The following is an 18,385-nucleotide window of genomic DNA, read 5'->3' as shown; positions in this document are numbered from 1 at the left end:
CAGCCAGCTCTCGTAAGGAGAGATGCTTACACCCACCATGCCAAATTCTGATCTCACTTACACTGCTAAGCTGGTGTAACCGTATTGATTTCAGCGGCATCTCGCTACAGTGGTGTAGATCTGGAGCAACCCCATTGACTTAACTAGTGGGTGAACCTTGTAAACTCCAGAACTGGGGAAGCAGTGGAGATGGACTTTCTGCATGGATCCATACCCCAGTGCTTTTAGCAAGTGCACCAAAGCTCCCATGCTGCTTCATGGCCATTGAATGTCAGATATCCTTAAACCACACACTCTCCCCTACCCCCCATGACCTCAGCACTTGAAAAGTTGGCTTCATGGCAAGAGTACAAACCCTTCAGTGACACAGCATGAATTCCAGCACCTTCCCAGGGGCAAGACATCATTACAGGAGAACCCGAGAAAGCCATTGCAGTCCGGGTACCCAGGGCCTGATTAGCTCTTGTGTGTGCTGCCCCTGAGTACCGCTTGTATGCTGGGACAATAACTGGGGAGAGTGGGTTGAGGTTGAAAGCAGGATGGAAACAACCCCACATGGCTACAGCCTTGAGTACTGACAAAGAACTGTGCAATGCAATAACGCCTAAGACCTCTCTCTACTCCCAGCTCCAGAAAGCAGGAAGTGCTTCTCTGACCTGGCTCCCTCCTTTGCAGGAGCCCCTGCCTCTAATATGGGAACCCCTCACAGCGGGTTTGAACTGAAGTAGTTTTAGCCTGTCCAATACCCACTGGAACTGGAGAGCTGGAGTGCCCCCAACAGCTGGGATGGGGCAGCTGAGGATCCCTGACAGTGGATGTGGGTGGAGGCTGCATCTAAAGGGCTGAGAAGTCTGCATTCCGTTCACATCTGCCAATGAGTCCTGCCATGGGATGAGGGCATTGGAGACTCCTCTTGGTCTGGCCAGAGACCTAGACCTGCACCCCTCTCCCTAACATAGGGCTGACAGAGGAGGACCAGGTTCTCCAGGGTGGGGAAGTCCACAGGTTCTGACAGGGCCCTAGCAGGCAGACAGGTTCTCCTAGAACCCCCAGTAGATCATAGGAAAATACATCTCCTCCAGCTACTGAGTCACAACTCAGGCCTTTCTATGGCTGATGATGTTCTCTCCTCATGTCAATGAGGACTGCTGGGCCTGCACGCCAAACCATACTACAAACTACACCAGGCCCCAGGAACTTTGTCAAAAAGAACCAAGCATTTATTTTCCCCAAAATGTAAGTGTCAAGGCACAAAATACTCCAGATTCTGGAATTTAAATAATTAAAAAATACCAAACCAGACCTTGATTCTAGCCCAATGGTATCTCCCTGCCTGAGTGGGGCCAGAGACGAGTGCTGAGGATGTCTGAATGCAGCACAGTTTGGGGCTTGAGTACGAGAAGCACGGATGGAGGGTGAAAAAGGCAGCCAGGGATCAGAAACTATGCATAAGGCAGGCTGGCCGGACAATGCTGGCACCTCCCTGACTTTGGTCTGCCCCTTTATGTTTCCACTGGTGCTGTGAGCACAGCTTAAATGGCTCTGCTCCTTTTATGGCCCGGAACATTCTGTCTTGGGCCCCTTAACTCACAAACATTTAGTGGCCTGCACAGGTCTTTGTTACACACAAAAGCTACATTAAAAGGAAGCTATTTAGATTGCAAAGTCAAGCCATCAAAAGTTAGGAAATGCCAAAATTAAGGCTGCCTTAGCAATCTAAATTTGGTCCCTGGTGCATATGCATTATGACAAAGTCTTTAATTACACAATCTCATACTGTTTTTTCCATCACGGCACAGGGTGGATGGTGTTCCCTTAATGAGCAGCTAGTCAATATTTTGTTTTGGCCTCATTGTTCCATGTGAGGCCCCTCGCCCCACCTACTGCCCACTATTCAAACCCTGCTCTGAGACAGAATTATTCATTTCCCCATGGGCTTTTCTCCTGCACTCATCATTAGAGTAGCGAAGTGCTTCACCAAAATTAATGGAGAGATGAGGAAGTATTATCCACATTTTACAGGTGGACAGCTGAGGCACAGAGAGATTAAGGTCAAAAGTATCTACTAATTTTGGTGCCCAATACGAGGCACCTAGGGCCTGATAAGCATTATATAGCACTTTCTATATTCAATCACAGCTCTCACTGACCAGCTGCAGCAGGGCGTGCTCAGCACTTCCGCCCAGGGTCTCCAGTCAGGCATCCCCAAAATGAGGAACACACAATCAGTGGCCACCTGTTAACAATTGGTTTGATCTGCCCAGCATCACACAGGAACTCGGCCTCAAGAGGCAGGAATAGAATCTAATTCCAGGGCAGCATTCAACGGCCTTTCCCATGAGACCCATGCCTTTCTCTTCTTGAAGCCCCCTTCCTCATTCACTAGACATCTTCTAACCTCTGCAACAAAAGAGACAGGGTCCTGCTAATTCCAGCCTCCTTCACTGCATAACCCTGATTCATTCCTAGAACAGGTCCAGCCAGTGCACTGAACCAGGAAGGGATCCTGTGCAAACAACAGTATGTGACCATGTCATTAAACACTGTACCATAATACACATGCACAAGGGGATCACATATTTGCCGAGGTTTAAAAAAAAACCAAAAACCTGAAAGATCAGGAATTCCTCTCTGTGGCATATTGACACCTACATGCATTATCAGCAGGGCTGGAACTGTTAGATTCACCGCACAGACCTCTGCCATGGGAGCTCATGGAATAACTGGCAGCAGTAGTGGGTTGTCATCCTCTATATGGCTCAGAGGGGGATGAGGCCCACACTTTGCCAGATGCTTGCTGACGGCAAAGGAATGAGCCTCAGTAATCTTGGGTTCCAATCCAGGCTCAAGAGGGGCGTGTGCTCTAGTGGCCACAGACTCTTCCCATCATTGCTCCCAAGCTTGACCCCTTCTCCCCTACCACCACCAAGCTATTCCTGTCTCTGTCGCTTCCCCAGCCCTGGCTACTTGTTCCAGTCCCATTCTCCTAGCTACCCAGTCGCCTCTACTGCTCAGGCTTCTCATCCCAGCCAATCTCCTTGCCCATCTCCTTGCCCAGCCTGCACTAGTATCCCCGGCCCCCACTTTCCAAATCCCAAACTCTCCCCCAACTCCCAGTCTCACTCACACCCAGTCACAATTCTCCCCATCTTGCCCCAACTCCTCTCCCAGCCAGTTCCCTCTCCCAGCTCCACATCTGAGCTCCCTCTGCTTCCCATCCCCATAGGCTTCCACTCCTAATCTCCCTCCCGGGGCTGCTCATTTAAATTCAATCTCCCCCCTCTCTGGCTCCTTGCCCCATCTCTTTGCCCAAGCAGTCCCAATTCTCCCACATACCAGCTCCTTTTCAGCTGTCCCCCTCCCCCTGCTCCCTTTGCCCTTCCCTCACTGGTCCCTAATCCCAGCCTCATTGTCCAGCCAGTGCCAGTCTCCCCCCTCCCTGCCAACTGGCTCCCAGTCCTGTCCCATTTCTCTCCCTGGTTCCCAGTCCTGTCCCCCAGTTGGTCCCAGCATCCCTTCCTTCTGCAGACCCAGGTTTGCTAGATTCCATGTCACCAATTTACTCCTTCCCTTGCCCCGATCCAGCTTTTGTCCCCTCTGCACCACATCAGACAGCTTCCTCTGCCAAAGTGCCTGGATCCTGAGAGCACGAGAGACAGCCTCTCTGCCCCGCCACACCTGGCCTAGAGCAGCACTCACAGGGCAAGTCCAGCTTTGTCCCAGCAGCCCTAGTCTAGCAGCAGCATGCACAGCTGCTCTTTGGGGATGGCACACGCACAGTCTGGTCAGCACTAGGAGCTGAGAGAGCCTCGAGCATGCTCAGTGAGGATGGAATCATCAGAGATTTAGCTGGCAAAACTGAAGTCTCTGGGTACATGCAAACTGCAATTTTAAAAAGAAACTTGACCAAATGTGGGCAGATTTTCACCGGGGTGGCAACAGGCACATCCCTGACACAGAGGCCATGCCCCTACCAAATTTCAAGTCCCCCTTCCCAAGCACGGGGACGCTAAAGCTGCTCAAAGAAAAGGGCGCCCAAATTGTTTTTAACATGAACTAAACAATGTACTTTCCCTTAGCCTCATTCTCAGAAACAGCCAAGCCATTCTGGCTGAAATTTGCCAAACGCATTCAGCCTGAGGCAGACCTCTGGCATGGAAAATCTCCATCCAAACGGCTAAAGCTTGGCAAAGTTATAAAGCAACTGAAAGCAGGGTCTTATATAGGGAGGTGTCAGCAAATCTTAACAATAGGAGGTGCTCCCCCACCACCTATAATAGCCCCTCAGCTCTTCAGCTGGGATACATGAGGGCATCCCCAATGAAGTTAATCACACACACACACCCACTGACATAGCTGAGAAGCCCAGTGATTTAGATGAACCACGGGTGGGGCTGAGAAGGCAGGTGGGCCTCCATGGCCCATTAGATTCTCGCAGCCTAGTTTCCCCTTGCCTCTAGCTTTCTGGCAGGAAAAGCTTAGGGTCACTGGCAGGTTCCATGCTGCTCAGTCAGGTATTTTCCATTCACCTCAGAGTTGATGACCCCAAACACATACTTTAGAGGCATCAGCTCATGGGAAACCTTGGCTTCAAAATGGCTACCAGATGCCCAGGAACAGACCGGCCAGTGTGTGAGAGCGACAACCATGGGGGGGGAACTCCCATTTAACTTCACAGTGCTCTTCGCAAGCAGCTGAGGTGGCACCCTTGACCTCACTGGCCCTGGAACCAGGCTGCAGGGGAGGCTTTCTGATGGATAGAGCAGGAAATGGGGATAGCTTTGCTGCAGAAAATTGTGGATCATCCTTCCCAACCAGGGATGCAAAAACGACGGGAGAATCCATCTCTGCCTCCGCTCATGCCCATCCCCTTCTCCAGCAAGGATGCAAGCAGCTTGGGAGTTAGTAGTTGAGGGTCACATCTGACCTGCAAGTTTCCCTCCTCACCCTTGGCCCAAGCAGGCGCAACATCCAGTTACAGATACTTCCTGACTCCTTTGATAAAGCAAGGCAAGGGCAGGGGGGTGAGATCTATGAAGTTTCCTCTCCTTCTCCTGCCTCAACAAAATCTTCTGGGCCAAACCCACCCCTGGGGTAACTCCACCAACCTCAATAGAATTAAGCCAGGGACAGCTCTGGCTCCAGGGGCTTATGGCAAAAGACATGCTGGTGACAGTGGTACAACGTTAAAGATAACAAGATGCCCTTTGGAGCTGTGCCTCTGCCATAACCAGGACCAAGACCAGGGACCACTTCCACTCAAGTCTATGAGCTCCATCCCCACGGAGCCTCTATAACCGCACTAGGCCATTCTCCATCTCTACAGCCACCTGGACCCACTGTTCATCTCCAAGAGCTTCAAAGACCTTCTTGGGCCCATTGTCCACCTCCACAGGCCTACTGCTTGGAGGTTGTTGAACCTTGTCCATGAAGGCATCCTGAGGGGAGGATAGTCCAACGATCAGCAGATCCCCTAAAGAACGGTTGTGGTTGGGTCTCAGGCACCAGGTGCAGGAGAGGAAAGGCAGACAGGAGGGCACAAGGACACTCAGAGCCTCTGCCTTTGGATCTTCTGAAAGACAGACACCTGGTCCCATCCCCTCTCCGCCCCCTTTAGAAGCTGAATTTGGGGTGTGGGAATAAGCTGGAGCCTGATTTGTGGTGACAGCGGGGGAAGGATGGCTGGGACTGGGGAGGAGGAACATCCATGGAGCCATACGCCAGCTCTGGTGTTAGTCACATGCTATAAGGGCCAAGACACCAAGAGCTGGTGCTGTAATAGGGCACTGATAAGCAAACATCCCCTTAACCATCGATAAAATTGCGGGAGGGTGGGGGAGTTCACCACCCACCTCATCTGACCACACACTTGTTTGGCAAGCGTCCCCATTGCATCCCTCCTAGCTGCTCAGATCCTGCTGGCTGCACCTCCTGTGCAGGGAGGGTTCAATCTCACAAGGGATCAAGCCCTCCAACCCATCCAGCAGAGCACGTTAGCACCTGCTTAACTTTAAGTGCAGGAGTAACCCCATTGATCTCTAAGTTAATCACCTTACAGGAAAGAGCCCTTCACATCCTGGGCCCAACTCTCCACTGCCCTGCATCTTATGCAGTCATTTCCACCGGGGCAGTGTGAGTGCAAATGGTCACCATTGGGAGCACTATGCACCCACTTTGCATTGGTGGAAATGAGCACCAAAGGTGCAGGACAATGGAGAATCAGGCTCCTTTGGGCTGCACAGGCCAGGAAGAGAAGGACTCCTGGGAATAAAGTGTATCCAGCCCCGTGAGGAAGCGAGCCCTACATAGCAACACAACTGCATCTACCCTGTGTGGGGGGGGGGGGTAGAGGAAGGGGAAGATGGTTACGGTGAAGCAAACAGAGCAAACAGGCTGAAGCTGCTGTCCATCATGGCCAGGGTATGCAGCAATGGTGACACAGGGGATGGGATGTTCAGTGTCTCCTATAGGACATCCCCCAGGAGGCTACAATGGTCCGAGAGGACAGTCTGCTAGTCTGTGGCATGGGGCATCGTTTGTGCATCTCCTCCACTTCCTGTCAGTCAATTTCTTGTTCGTTGCCTGAAAGTGAAAGAAAAGTGGTGAATAATCAATCCACTGACCTTATGCGGGGGAGAGGGATAAGGTGACAGAAACAGAATACAGAGAAACCAAGAATGGCTCCCAGGTGGGTCAAAGGGCACAATCCACACTATTGGGCCTATTGGGTGAATGTTAGGTGATGAGTAGGACTGGTGGGAAATTTTATGTTGAAACTTTTTTGGGATTGGGATTTCAACGTAGTGAAAGTTTTCACATAAAGTGTCTATTTTCCATAGAAAAATTAAAATTTTCATTTAAAAAAAATGAACGCCAGAAAACCAAAATATTTTAAATTGTGAAATGCCATCATACTGCTTCATGGGAGTGGTAGTTTGGATGCCTTGTGTTCCCATTCTCTTCTATGGGCCAGACTCCCCAGCTGGACTTCATCTCCCATGATGCCCCGCAACTACGCTACTGCCATGATGGATCACCTCCCCTCATCAGGTAGTTCAACCAGGGATTACAACCTACAGAGGAGAATGGGGATGAGGTACCTGAACTACAATTCCCATGTGCCACTACGTCAGCATTTCAGAATCCCAGTATTTCAGCTTTTGGATAAAACACTTTGGATATTGATTATTTCCACCAAAAACTCAACACCACCACCAAAAACAGTCCTGTGCGCCAGCCACTAGCCCACACTCCTGCCCCCATCCCAGTTAACAAAAATTGTCAAGAAAACCTCGACCAGACCAATACAGCAAAATGGCTGATGTTTAAAGTAAAAGATAAATAAATCCATCAGTTCACCCATGTCAATAAATGACCATACAAATGTAAAGCAGCTCAACCGGTGCCCTGGGGTTCATGCTTATATCACTCATGTTCTGCTAAGATTGGTACCGGTTGAATGTTTTGTGCAGAAAATGCTTTACGAGTCTCCATGAGGATACAGACAACTCACTTAGCATTCCCAGCCAGGAGCTGTGCCCCGCGGGCATGGGAAGGGACTGAGGTAGGTTTTAGTTACTGTAAGGCGCATGCATTGAAGGGCATGGAACTGTTGCATTGAGCATAAAACGGGGAGTGGAGTGAGATCTAGTGCAGTGGTATGCATCCTATCCCATCCACGGCCCCTCTTCCGTAGCAGGAGCCTCTTAGGAGCTACCACCCATCCCTATGGGACTCTCTTCCATTGAGCAATCTGGAAAGGATCAGGTGGCTTGCTGCGCTGTGACCCCCAGTGAGAGAAAATCCCAGAGTCTAGCGGATAGAGCAGGGGACTCACAAGAGATATTGCAGGCTCCTTCACTGCTGTGTTGGGAGACCCTGTAACTTCACCCATCTGAAAAATGGGGATATTCACACTTTCCTTCCATGTGTGTAAGGAGACTTCCTCGATTCCCCTTTCCAATGCTCTCCGGGACCCTCAGGAGAGAAGAGTTCAGGGAGTGCAGAGTATTGCTATCATACCTTGGCACACTGTGGATCCAGAGCTCATACTGCAGGGCCATAAAGCTTTTCCTCCAGCACTCTCATCAAGCCAGGTGATGTGCCACGGGGCTTGTCTGACCAGCATTTTTACTGCATCAAAATCCACACATCTCCTGCCATAGAGGGACCACCGGGAGGCCAGCGCAGAGAGCAGGGTTGCGCGCCTCCTGTGAAATGCCAGGCATTTCCAAGTGCTTTATGGAGCATTAGACGCTGGCACTGCAGTGACTGCACTGGCAAAGGCAGCAGCTATTGTGTGGCCAGTCCACTGTGAGGGCCTGTTTATACTGCAGGTATGGACGGTACTCCTGAATGTGAATAACCCCCACCTGGGAGCAAGTGCCTCATGCATAGGAGATGCAGCCTTTTGTAATGAGGCTGTGGGTTCAAACCCCACGTGGGCCGGCAGCGCCCACAAGCTGTTCTCCTGTGGCAGCTTTGCAGCGGCCTGCATGAAACGTGTTGGTGTCTCAGGACAGTTCTCAGTAACCTGGTTCCCACATCACAACTGGTGCCAGTGATTCCCCGCTGGCAGCCTGGGCTGGGGGCATCATGGAGGCCAATTCCTTTCTTCATGCTAGAGGTGAACCTGCCTGGGCAGGTGAGCATGGAGCAGCCTGCACCACTGCTGTCCAGCCTGGGCCTGCTGCTGCCTTCCGACTTCAGGCCTGATCTCCCTCCTCACCACCGGATTCACTTACAAAGTGAAAATTCTTAACAATCTCAAAGTGGTCATGGGCTGCTCCTGGGAGATGCTCAGCTCCTGGCACACCCCTCGATGTCAATGTGGGTTCCAGATGCTCAGCATCTCTCCGGATCAGGCCCCACAGGCCTGAAATGATGTGATTGGAATAACAGAGACTTGGTGGGATAACTCACATGACTGGAGTACTGTCATGGATGGATATAAACTGTTCAGGAAGGACAGGCAGGGCAGAAAAGGTGGGGGAGTTGCGTTGTATGTAAGAGAGGAGTATGACTGCTCAGAGCTCCGGTATGAAACTGCAGAAAAACCTGAGAGTCTCTGGATAAAGTTGAGAAGTGTGAGCAACAAGGGTGATGTCGTGGTTGGAGTCTGCTATAGACCACCAGACCAGGGGGATGAGGTGGACGAGGCTTTCTTCTGGCAACTAGCAGAAGTTGCTAGATCGCAGGCCCTGGTTCTCATGGGAGACTTTAATCACCCTGATATCTGCTGGGAGAGCAATACAGCGGGGCACAGGCAATCCAGGAAATTTTTGGATAGTGTAGGGGACAATTTCCTGGTGCAAGTGCTGGAGGAACCAACTAGGGGCAAAGCTTTTCTTGACCTGCTACTCACAAACAGAGAAGAACTAGTAGGGGAAGCAAAAGTGGATGGGAATCTGGGAGGCAGTGACCATGAGATGGTCGAGTTCAGGATCCTGACACAAGGAAGAAAGGAGAGCAGCAGAATACGGACCCTGGACTTCAGAAAAGCAGACTGACTCCCTCAGGGAACAGATGGGCAGGATCCCCTGGGAGAATAACATGAAGGGCAAAGGGATCCAGGAGAGCTGGCTGTATTTTAAAGAATCCTTATTGAGGTTGCAGGAACAAACCATCCCGATGTGTAGAAAGAATAGTAAATATGGCAGGCGACCAGCTTGGCTAAACAGCGAAATCCTTGCTGATCTTAAACGCAAAAAAGAAGCTTACAAGAAGTGGAAGATTGGACAAATGACCAGGGAGGAGTATAAAAATATTGCTCAGGCGTGCAGGAGTGAAATCAGGAAGGCCAAATCACACTTGGAGTTGCAGTTAGCAAGAGATGTTAAGAGTAACAAGAAGGGTTTCTTCAGGTATGTTAGCAACAAGAAGAAAATCAAGGAAAGTGTGGGCCCCTTACTGAATGAGGGAGGCAACCTAGTGACCGAGGATGTGGAAAAAGCTAATGTACTCAATGATTTTTTTGCCTCTGTCTTCACGAACAAGGTCAGCTCCCAGACTGCTGCACTGGGCAGTACAGCATGGGGAGAAGGTGACCAACCCTCTGTGGAGAAAGAAGTGGTTCGGGACTATTTAGAAAAACTGGACGTGCACAAGTCCATGGGGCCGGATGCGCTGCATCCGAGGGTGCTAAAGGAGTTGGCGGGTGAGATTGCAGAGCCATTAGCCATTATTTTTGAAAACTCATGGCGATCGGGGGAGGTCCCAGATGACTGGAAAAAGGCTAATGTAGTGCCCATCTTTAAAAAAGGGAAGGAGGAGGATCCGGGGAACTACAGGCCAGTCAGCCTCACCTCAGTCCCTGGAAAAATCATGGAGCAGGTCCTCAAGGAATCAATTATGAAACATTTAGAGGAGAGGAAAGTGATCAGGAACAGTCAGCATGGATTCACGAAGGGGAAGTCGTGCCTGACTAACCTAATTGCCTTCTATGATGAGATAACTGGCTCTGTGGATGAGGGGAAAGCAGTGGATGTGTTATTCCTTGACTTTAGCAAAGCTTTTGATACGGTCTCCCACAGTATTCTTGCCGCCAAGTTAAAGAAGTATGGGCTGGATGAATGGACTGTAAGGTGGATAGAAAGCTGGCTAGATCATCGGGCTCAACGGGTAGTGATCAATGGCTCCATGTCTAGTTGGCAGCCGGTTTCAAGCGGAGTGCCCCAAGGGTCGGTCCTGGGGCCGGTTTTGTTTAATATCTTTATTAATGATCTGGAGGATGGTGTGGACTGCACTCTCAGCAAGTTTGCAGATGACACTAAACTAGGAGGCGTGGTAGATACACTAGAGGGTAGGGATCGGATACAGAGGGACCTAGACAAATTAGAAGATTGGGCCGAAAAAAACCTGATGAGGTTCAACAAGGACAAGTGCAGAGTCCTGCACTTAGGACGGAAGAATCCCATGCACTGCTACAGACTAGGGACCGAATGGCTAGGTAGCAGTTCTGCAGAAAAGGACCTAGGGGTCACAGTGGACGAGAAGCTGGATATGAGTCAACAGTGTGCTCTTGTTGCCAAGAAGGCTAACGGCATTTTGGGCTGTATAAGTAGGGGCATTGCCAGCAGATCGAGGAACGTGATCGTTCCCCTTTATTCGACATTGGTGAGGCCTCATCTGGAATACTGTGTCCAGTTTTGGGCCCCACACTACAAGAAGGATGTGGAAAAATTGGAAAGAGTCCAGCGGAGGGCAACAAAAATGATTAGGGGTCTGGAGCACATGACTTATGAGGAGAGGCTGAGGGAACTGGGATTGTTTAGTCTCCAGAAGAGAAGAATGAGGGGGGATTTGATAGCAGCCTTCAACTACCTGAAGGGGGGTTCCAAAGAGGATGGAGCTCGGCTGTTCTCAGTGGTGGCAGACGACAGAACAAGGAGCAATGGTCTCAAGTTGCAGTGGGGGAGGTCCAGGTTGGATATCAGGAAAAACTATTTCACTAGGAGGGTGGTGAAACACTGGAATGCGTTACCTAGGGAGGTGATGGAGTCTCCTTCCTTGGAGGTTTTTAAGGCCCGGATTGACAAAGCCCTGGCTGGGATGATTTAGCTGGGAATTGGTCCTGCTTTGAGCAGGGGGTTGGACTAGATGACCTCTTGAGGTCCCTTCCAACTCTGATATTCTATGATTCTATTCTATGATTCTATGAAATGTGGATAATCTGGAGGCTGTTGTGCAGAGCTTCAGTTTTACATGGTCATTTTAGATTCCCTCCATCCTATAACCCCATACCAGTATGCCCAGGCTAGCACGGGGTGGGTCTTTGTCCCTCTCTAGTGGCTAGTCCCCACACACAGGCCAATGAGCCTTTTACTGCTGGCCCTGACAGCTCTGTTCCTTTTTGTTCAGGCAGTAGCAGCACATGCTTTTTCAATCCAGCCACCCAGAGTCCAATCCCTGTGGACAGCCCCAGCAGGGTGGTGTTACACTATGCTACACTACATTCTGCAGTCCCTGCCCACAACCTTCCCCTCCATACACTGGAATCTCATGCTTGGAAGCAGCAGATGCTTCCAGAGACACAAAACCAGGAAGCAATGAAATGATGGCCCAGTTCTGCTCACACTGGTGAATGAACTGAAGTCGCTGGAACTGCACCGAGTAAGTGAGAGCAGAATCAGACCCGATATTTGCAACCTCTGATGAAGGCTGGGGTTTCTTAATACAGGACAGAGACACAAACCTCAGAGCTCCAATCTGGAAGTGGACACATTGACATCCATGTGATTAACAGTGTGGGGACCTTTTTGGCGAGACCGTAACACCCGAGGTTATCTCTGCTCTGCAGGGGCTTGCAGAAGCCCAGGGTGATCTTCCCCAGGTCTCTGGCCAGCCCACAAGTTTCATGGTTTGCATGGGATGCAGGGCTCCTAGGCAGGTCCTTGCTTTGCCTGAGCTGATGAGGGACGGTTGGCATGTATCAGCTGAAGTCCCACGCAGCTGCAGAGCAATCCCCATCACTGCTCTCGGCTAGCAGCAAATTCTGCCCAACTGTGATGCTGGTCTGCATCCGAGCAAAGCGCTTTGCTCTAATGATTGGCTGTTTGTTGGAATGATTTACAACCGGCAGCAGCTTAAAAATATGGCTTTGGCACAAGGTGGCTTGTGCCCAGTGTCCTGGGTGAGCAGCTTTCTGGCCTAGCTCAGCCAGCAGGCTGGCACCGGCAGGCTGCCAGCTGTGACAGCAGCCCTGCAGCACCCAGACACCACTCAGAAGGTAGGACAGACTCTTCTCTTCTTGTCATGGCTGTTAGTGGGTTTGCGACTGGGTTTGTTGGGGGGATTTTCATCCCTTGTGCTCATGCTGGAATCCCCTAATTAGCTGTCTCTGTACGGCGAGCAAGCACAGTCCTTAAACAAGCACAAACACACGTCCATGGACTCACTGCTGTGCCCAGCTAAGAAAGGCTGGATTCCTGCATGGCATGTGCTCGTAGGCCCACCAGGTCTGAGGATGGGAAGGCTGGTCACCAGCTCCCACACCTTCTTGGTTTTCTGGACTATAACAATATTGCATTCTCCCATTGCTGCTGCAGGCCATGGAACTTAAAGGGATTTACCTAGATGAATAATGCCCCATGGGAGGTGCTATCACTGTCTAATTACATATGGAGAAACCAAGGCACAACGCTGGTAAATGACTTGTCCTTGTTCACACAGTGATTGAGGCTGGAATAGACCCCAGGAGCCCAGATCCCTGGTGTGGGCCATAAGCACCTGGCCATCCTTCCTCCTCCCATACAACACTGGAACAACTCCAAGACGTTTACAACAAAGTGACATCTTTAATTTGGAGTGTAGTGCCACGATTGGAACACTTCCCCCTGAGAATCCAGATGCAAGATACCGAAGAGCACACCCAGGACGCAGGGAAAATGAGAACACAGGTAGGAATAGAGCTCCAGCCAGCCGTGCAGAGGACCCCATCCCTCCTGCAAGCTTCCCGCAGGCCTAATCTTTCTGATGCACCCAGTGATGGAGGGCACCAATCTCTATATTTGTTGGAGACCCCAGCTTCCCTTAAAGTCATATACACCTAAAGGGAATAATAATTACAATACAAAGTGCCCTATTTATGGTGCGCTGAGCCAGCACTACCTTTCATTTTAACCAACATTCTGCGATCCGGTGTCTGCAGGCTGTGTCGACGGGTTTCCCTAAGCATTGGTTTGTCCGGCAATGTAACGGTTAAAAAGCCAGTCTCATTCAGCCATATTCCAGAGGAACTTCTCCTTATCACACACTAAGGCATAGAGACAGGGAAGCAGGAGCAGGTGACGTGGTTTGTCAGACAAAGCCAATGTTGCAAAAGGTCTGGGCTGCCAAAGTAGAGAGAGTCAGTGCTGAGAGATTTCCCCCCTCATTCCCAGAGGCTGAGCCTGCCCACACAACAAGGGCTAGCCAGAGAGCCTGTGTGCATGTTGAGAAAGAGAGTGTATTTTCAAAGCTGAACAGGGTACAGCACTGAAAAATCCTCATCAGCTGGAGAATCCTAGGAAATGCCATTATTCATACTACATTTCTGCTGAAAAAAAGCAGACAGAGAGGATGCAAAGGGACTCCTCAAAGCTGAGGGGTTAAGCAAACAATCTGGCTTGGAGATGAAAAGTGAAGAGGCAATGAAAACAAGCACAGACTGTTTAGGCTTGCAGGGGAAAGATGGGGGGGGAAGGGAGAGAAAGCAGAGTGAGATAATGCTCCAGCTAATGGTGTGAAGGAGAGTAAGAAAATATTTTTATAAATCCATAAGGACAAAATGCAGCACTAGAGAGAAAGCAGGGCCATTAATAATGGAGGAGAGGGGTGAAATTAACCATGACTTAACAATAGCTGAGACCCCTGAACTGCTTTAGGAAAATCTGTTGTTAACACCAAAAAAAATAAATTTTGATGACTGAGAAGAAAATCTGCATGTGCAACCCAAGATGCCTGGACCCTAGGATATTAACGCAACTTGCTAATTAATCAGGGGAAGACGGAAGGAGAAATTTCAAAGGCACAAATGGGAGTTAGGTGCCCAACTCCCATAGATTTTCACTGAGAGTTGGGCATCTGGCTGCCTTTTGGCCATCTCCTCCAGTGCACCTGGGAAATGATTGCCTGTATCACAGAGAACTTGGGAAGCCAGGATATTCTCAACAAAAAGGAATGAATGAATCAATCATTCTGGCAATTACTGTCTCATTAGCCCAGCTTCTAGCACTAGTGAAATGATGGAAATTAAAACAAAAAGTCAATAAATAGCTAGAGCATAATGGATGCATGAGCAATAAACTGTGTTGGATGTTGGGAAAGAATAAATCTTGGCAAACCTGATTGCTCTTTTTTGGGGAATTACAAAATCAATGGACGAGGGGAATGCAGTAGATATAAATAAAATACACTTGGATTTTAGTAATGCAGTTAATATTGTATCTAGCAAAAAAACTGATTGGCTTGGGATAAAATCATTGATGTGAACTGAAAAGTGGCCAAGAAACCACAAACAAAGGGTAGAATTAAATAGCAACTTATCTGTTCTGGAGAATGTGTTTATGGCCTCCAAATCTAATCTGGTCTAATTTAACACCTTCATTGCCGATCTGGCAGTGAGAGCTAACAGGGTGCTAATGAAATACACAGCTGACACCAAACTGGGAGAAGTTGCAAACACCATGGAGATGAGCAAATATAGAAATCAGAATAGTGGGCAGAAAACAATCATCTAAATCCCAGATACACAAAGCATCCAACAGATGGTTGTGGTTATGCATTAGGTTATTGGTTTTAGATAACCTACAGCTCAGATCTCCAAGTGTCCCTGCTGGGCTAAACAGACAGTTGGCTGTAATAGCAGGTTGGTTTCAGAGGTTTAAGGGTACAGAAGCCAGTGGGTCTGCCAGCCTGTGTAGCTGTTGCAAGAGACCCTGTATGCGAGTGCAAAAGGAGAGAAGAAATGCTCTTTACCTTCTTTGTTCTCTGTGCTCTTCAGAGGCTGCAAAGCTGTTGGTGAGAAGAGAGAGAATTCTGTCATATTTGGGCCTGTGACCATAGCATACAGCAAACAGAGCATTTGAGCAGCAGAGCATTCAGCCACACTGGGCCCAGATCCACCAACTCGTCAGGGCACCCTGGACACGCTCTTCCTCCCAGCCCTCCTCCAACCCAAATGGATCCGTCTCTTCCTCCCCAGTGATGCAGTGCTGCCCAGACGGTTCTGCACTGCCCCTGGCTGCCCTGCTCAGGACTCACTGAGCTGCCTCTGATCAAGGAGCCAAGCAACCTGATTTAATTGTTTTGAAAACTGTCTTTGCCTGCACCCCCCCAGTTTGTGATCCTGCCTGTTTGAATCCCAGGTCAGTGGGCAGAGCCCATGAGAACAACAAAAGCCTGCCCTCTCAGGTGAGAGAGGGGCCGCAGAGCCCAGACCTCAACTGAGTACAGGTCAGATAATCAAAACAAGGGACCCAGAGGGGGACACTGAGCAGAGCCTCCAGCCTGACTGCCCTAGAGATCACATTCTCTACTAGGGTTACCATATTTCAGCAAGCAAAAAAGAGGACGGGAGGAGCCCCGCCCTAGCCCCGCCCCTGCCCCTCCCACTTCCCGCCCCCCCAGAACCCCCAACCCTCCCCCCGTTCCTTGTCCCCTGACTGCCCCCTCCTGGGACCCCTGCCCCTAACTGCCCCCCAGGACTCCACCCCCTATCTAAGCCTCCCTGCCTCTTGTCCCCTGACTGCCCCAACCCTTATCCACACCCCCACCCCCAGACAGACCCCTGGGACTTCCACGCCCCATCCAACCACTCCCCACCCCCTGACAGCTCCCCCCAGAACTCCCAACCCATCTAAACCCCTCTGCTCCCTGTCCCCTGACTGCTCCGATCCCTCTCCCCACTCCTGCCCCCTGACAGCTCCCCCCCAAAACTCCCAGCCCCCCACCCCCCCGCTCCTTCTCCCCTGACTGCCCCCTCCTGGGACCCCTGCTCCTAACTGCCCTCCAGAACCCCACCCCCCACCTAAGACTCCCTATTCCTTGTCCCCTAACTGCCCCCTCCTAAGACCCCCCCCCCAACTGCCCCCCAGGACCCTACCCTGACTGCCCAAAACTTTCTCCACTCCCCCCAAAAAGCCCCCACCTGAACTCCCGACCCCCCCCCTGTTTCTTGACTGCCCCCTCCAGAACCTCCCTGCCCCTTCTCCTGCCCCCTGGCCCCCTTACCCTGCTGCTCAGAACAGGGTGTTGGGCTCTGTGCGAGCCGGACACGTGGCTGCGCTCCCCAGCACAACACACAACCCAGTCCCTGGCTCTGCACAGTGCTGCTGGAGCAGGGCTGCCGGGGAGGAGCTGCCGGCTCAGAATGCAGGGGGGGGGCGGAGGAGGAGCTCCTCTACAGCTGCTCTGGAGTCCAGCCCATGACTTTCCTACAGCCCTCCCAGCCGCTTGCTCTGCTCTGCCGGGGAGGGGGGGAATCCCGGACATTTTGAGTGATTTACAAATTCCCCCCCGGACGCTATTTTTAGCACAAAAAGGAGGACATGTCCGGGTAAATCCAGACGAATGGTAACCCTATTCTCTACATACCCAAAGAAGGGGCAGCAGCAATGCAAGATTCCCCCAAGCTGCCCCTCTTTTATGAACCTGAGTCCAATTCTGGAGACATCAAGCCTAGGCATGAGTGGAGAGTTTGGAATCCCTGGTCTGCTCAGTCGTTGGCTTCTCTAATTTAGTTTGCTAACGAGGGGGCCTATCAGTGCCAATTATTAGTGGTGGGATTGTGATGGGGATGATTAGGAAATGGACAGAGACCCAGCCGTATCTTTGAATTATAGTAAAATCCAAGATCTCCCTTCCCCTCCACTCACCCCCTGTAATTTGTAATGAGAGCAATATCTCCTGAGTGTGGCTTCAGGAATGCTCTAGTAACTAGGCCATTAATAGATATGGCGCTCAAGATACGGAGCTGAGTTTGCTAAACACTGGCAGTGATTGTAGCCTGCACATGGCTTCCTCTGGGCAGCTCTTGGCATCAGCTTTAACAGAAGTGAATTTTCTGATCAGGCAGGGACAGGGTGCTTCGTTCTGACTACAATCTCCCCATACACAAATCCCCCCTATGGAAACTACTGTCACAACATGAAAAATGAGGACAAACGCCAGGCTGTTGCCACATCTTCAGCCTCCAAATTCTGGCACTGAGGCTCTGGCAATTAATTGCTGAAATTTACAGAATAGATATGAAATCAATCTCCTGTTGGTTTGGGGGGGTCAGGAGAAAGGACTGGGCTGGAGGAGGGGAGGCTGCGTGGTTTATCTCCCACCATTAATGAAGGTAGGGGGGAAAAATCCATTTAACAGTTCATACCATTTATCAGCCTTCCACAGTAATTACACTCGCCAACTTCCACCACCAATCAAAGCCCCAGCCCTTAAATCTCACAGGCAGCTACAAACATCAAGAAGCCTGCGGTGGGAGCATGCTCTCTCCCAAGGAGAGATTAGGCGCAAGCCAATCTGTATTCACCAAAGCTATTGTTGTGCTAAGAGTAGATAAAGGGAATCACCAGGCATATTATTAACTCATTTGATTACAGCAGAGCGCCACTATCACTTTTTATTAAAAGATAACACAGCTTATCTCAGGCCTGCAAAGCTGCCAGTCTGCTCACAGCTTGGAGGGGTTCACTGACAGCCAGCTGGCCTGCCTCAAAGAGTCGTGCGAGATGGCACAGGCGCCAACGTGAGACTGGCTGTGTTGGCATGCGTGTGATCATGCACACAACACTGCACTTCTGTGTGAGACTATGCGCATTTTCATTGCATCAGTGTGTACGTTTGCAACAGTCCATGTGGGCAACATGCACAACTGTATGCACATACTTGGCAATGTGTGTGC

At 50.5% G+C, this 18,385-nt stretch overlaps 1 protein-coding gene across 2 annotated transcripts in view; it reads right to left on the bottom strand.

The window, feature by feature from the left end:
• Positions 1-1,197: 1,197 nt before the first annotated feature.
• CD276 (CD276 molecule) overlaps positions 1,198-18,385 on the bottom strand; it is an 81,624-nt gene continuing 64,436 nt past the window's right edge. For both annotated transcript variants that reach the window (XM_054041740.1, XM_054041741.1), the window contains 2 exons: positions 15,457-15,492; positions 1,198-6,582 (listed from right to left, as the gene is read on the bottom strand). In XM_054041740.1, the coding sequence (XP_053897715.1) occupies positions 6,560-6,582; positions 15,457-15,492 (59 nt within the window). In that variant the 3' untranslated portion in view covers positions 1,198-6,559. The remainder of the gene's footprint in view (positions 6,583-15,456; positions 15,493-18,385) is intronic.

This window comes from Malaclemys terrapin, chromosome 10 (assembly GCF_027887155.1).
Source record: "Malaclemys terrapin pileata isolate rMalTer1 chromosome 10, rMalTer1.hap1, whole genome shotgun sequence".
NCBI lineage: Eukaryota > Metazoa > Chordata > Testudines > Emydidae > Malaclemys > Malaclemys terrapin.
The sequence above is the reverse complement of the archived record's forward strand: the minus strand, read 5'-3'. Positions and strand labels throughout refer to the sequence as shown.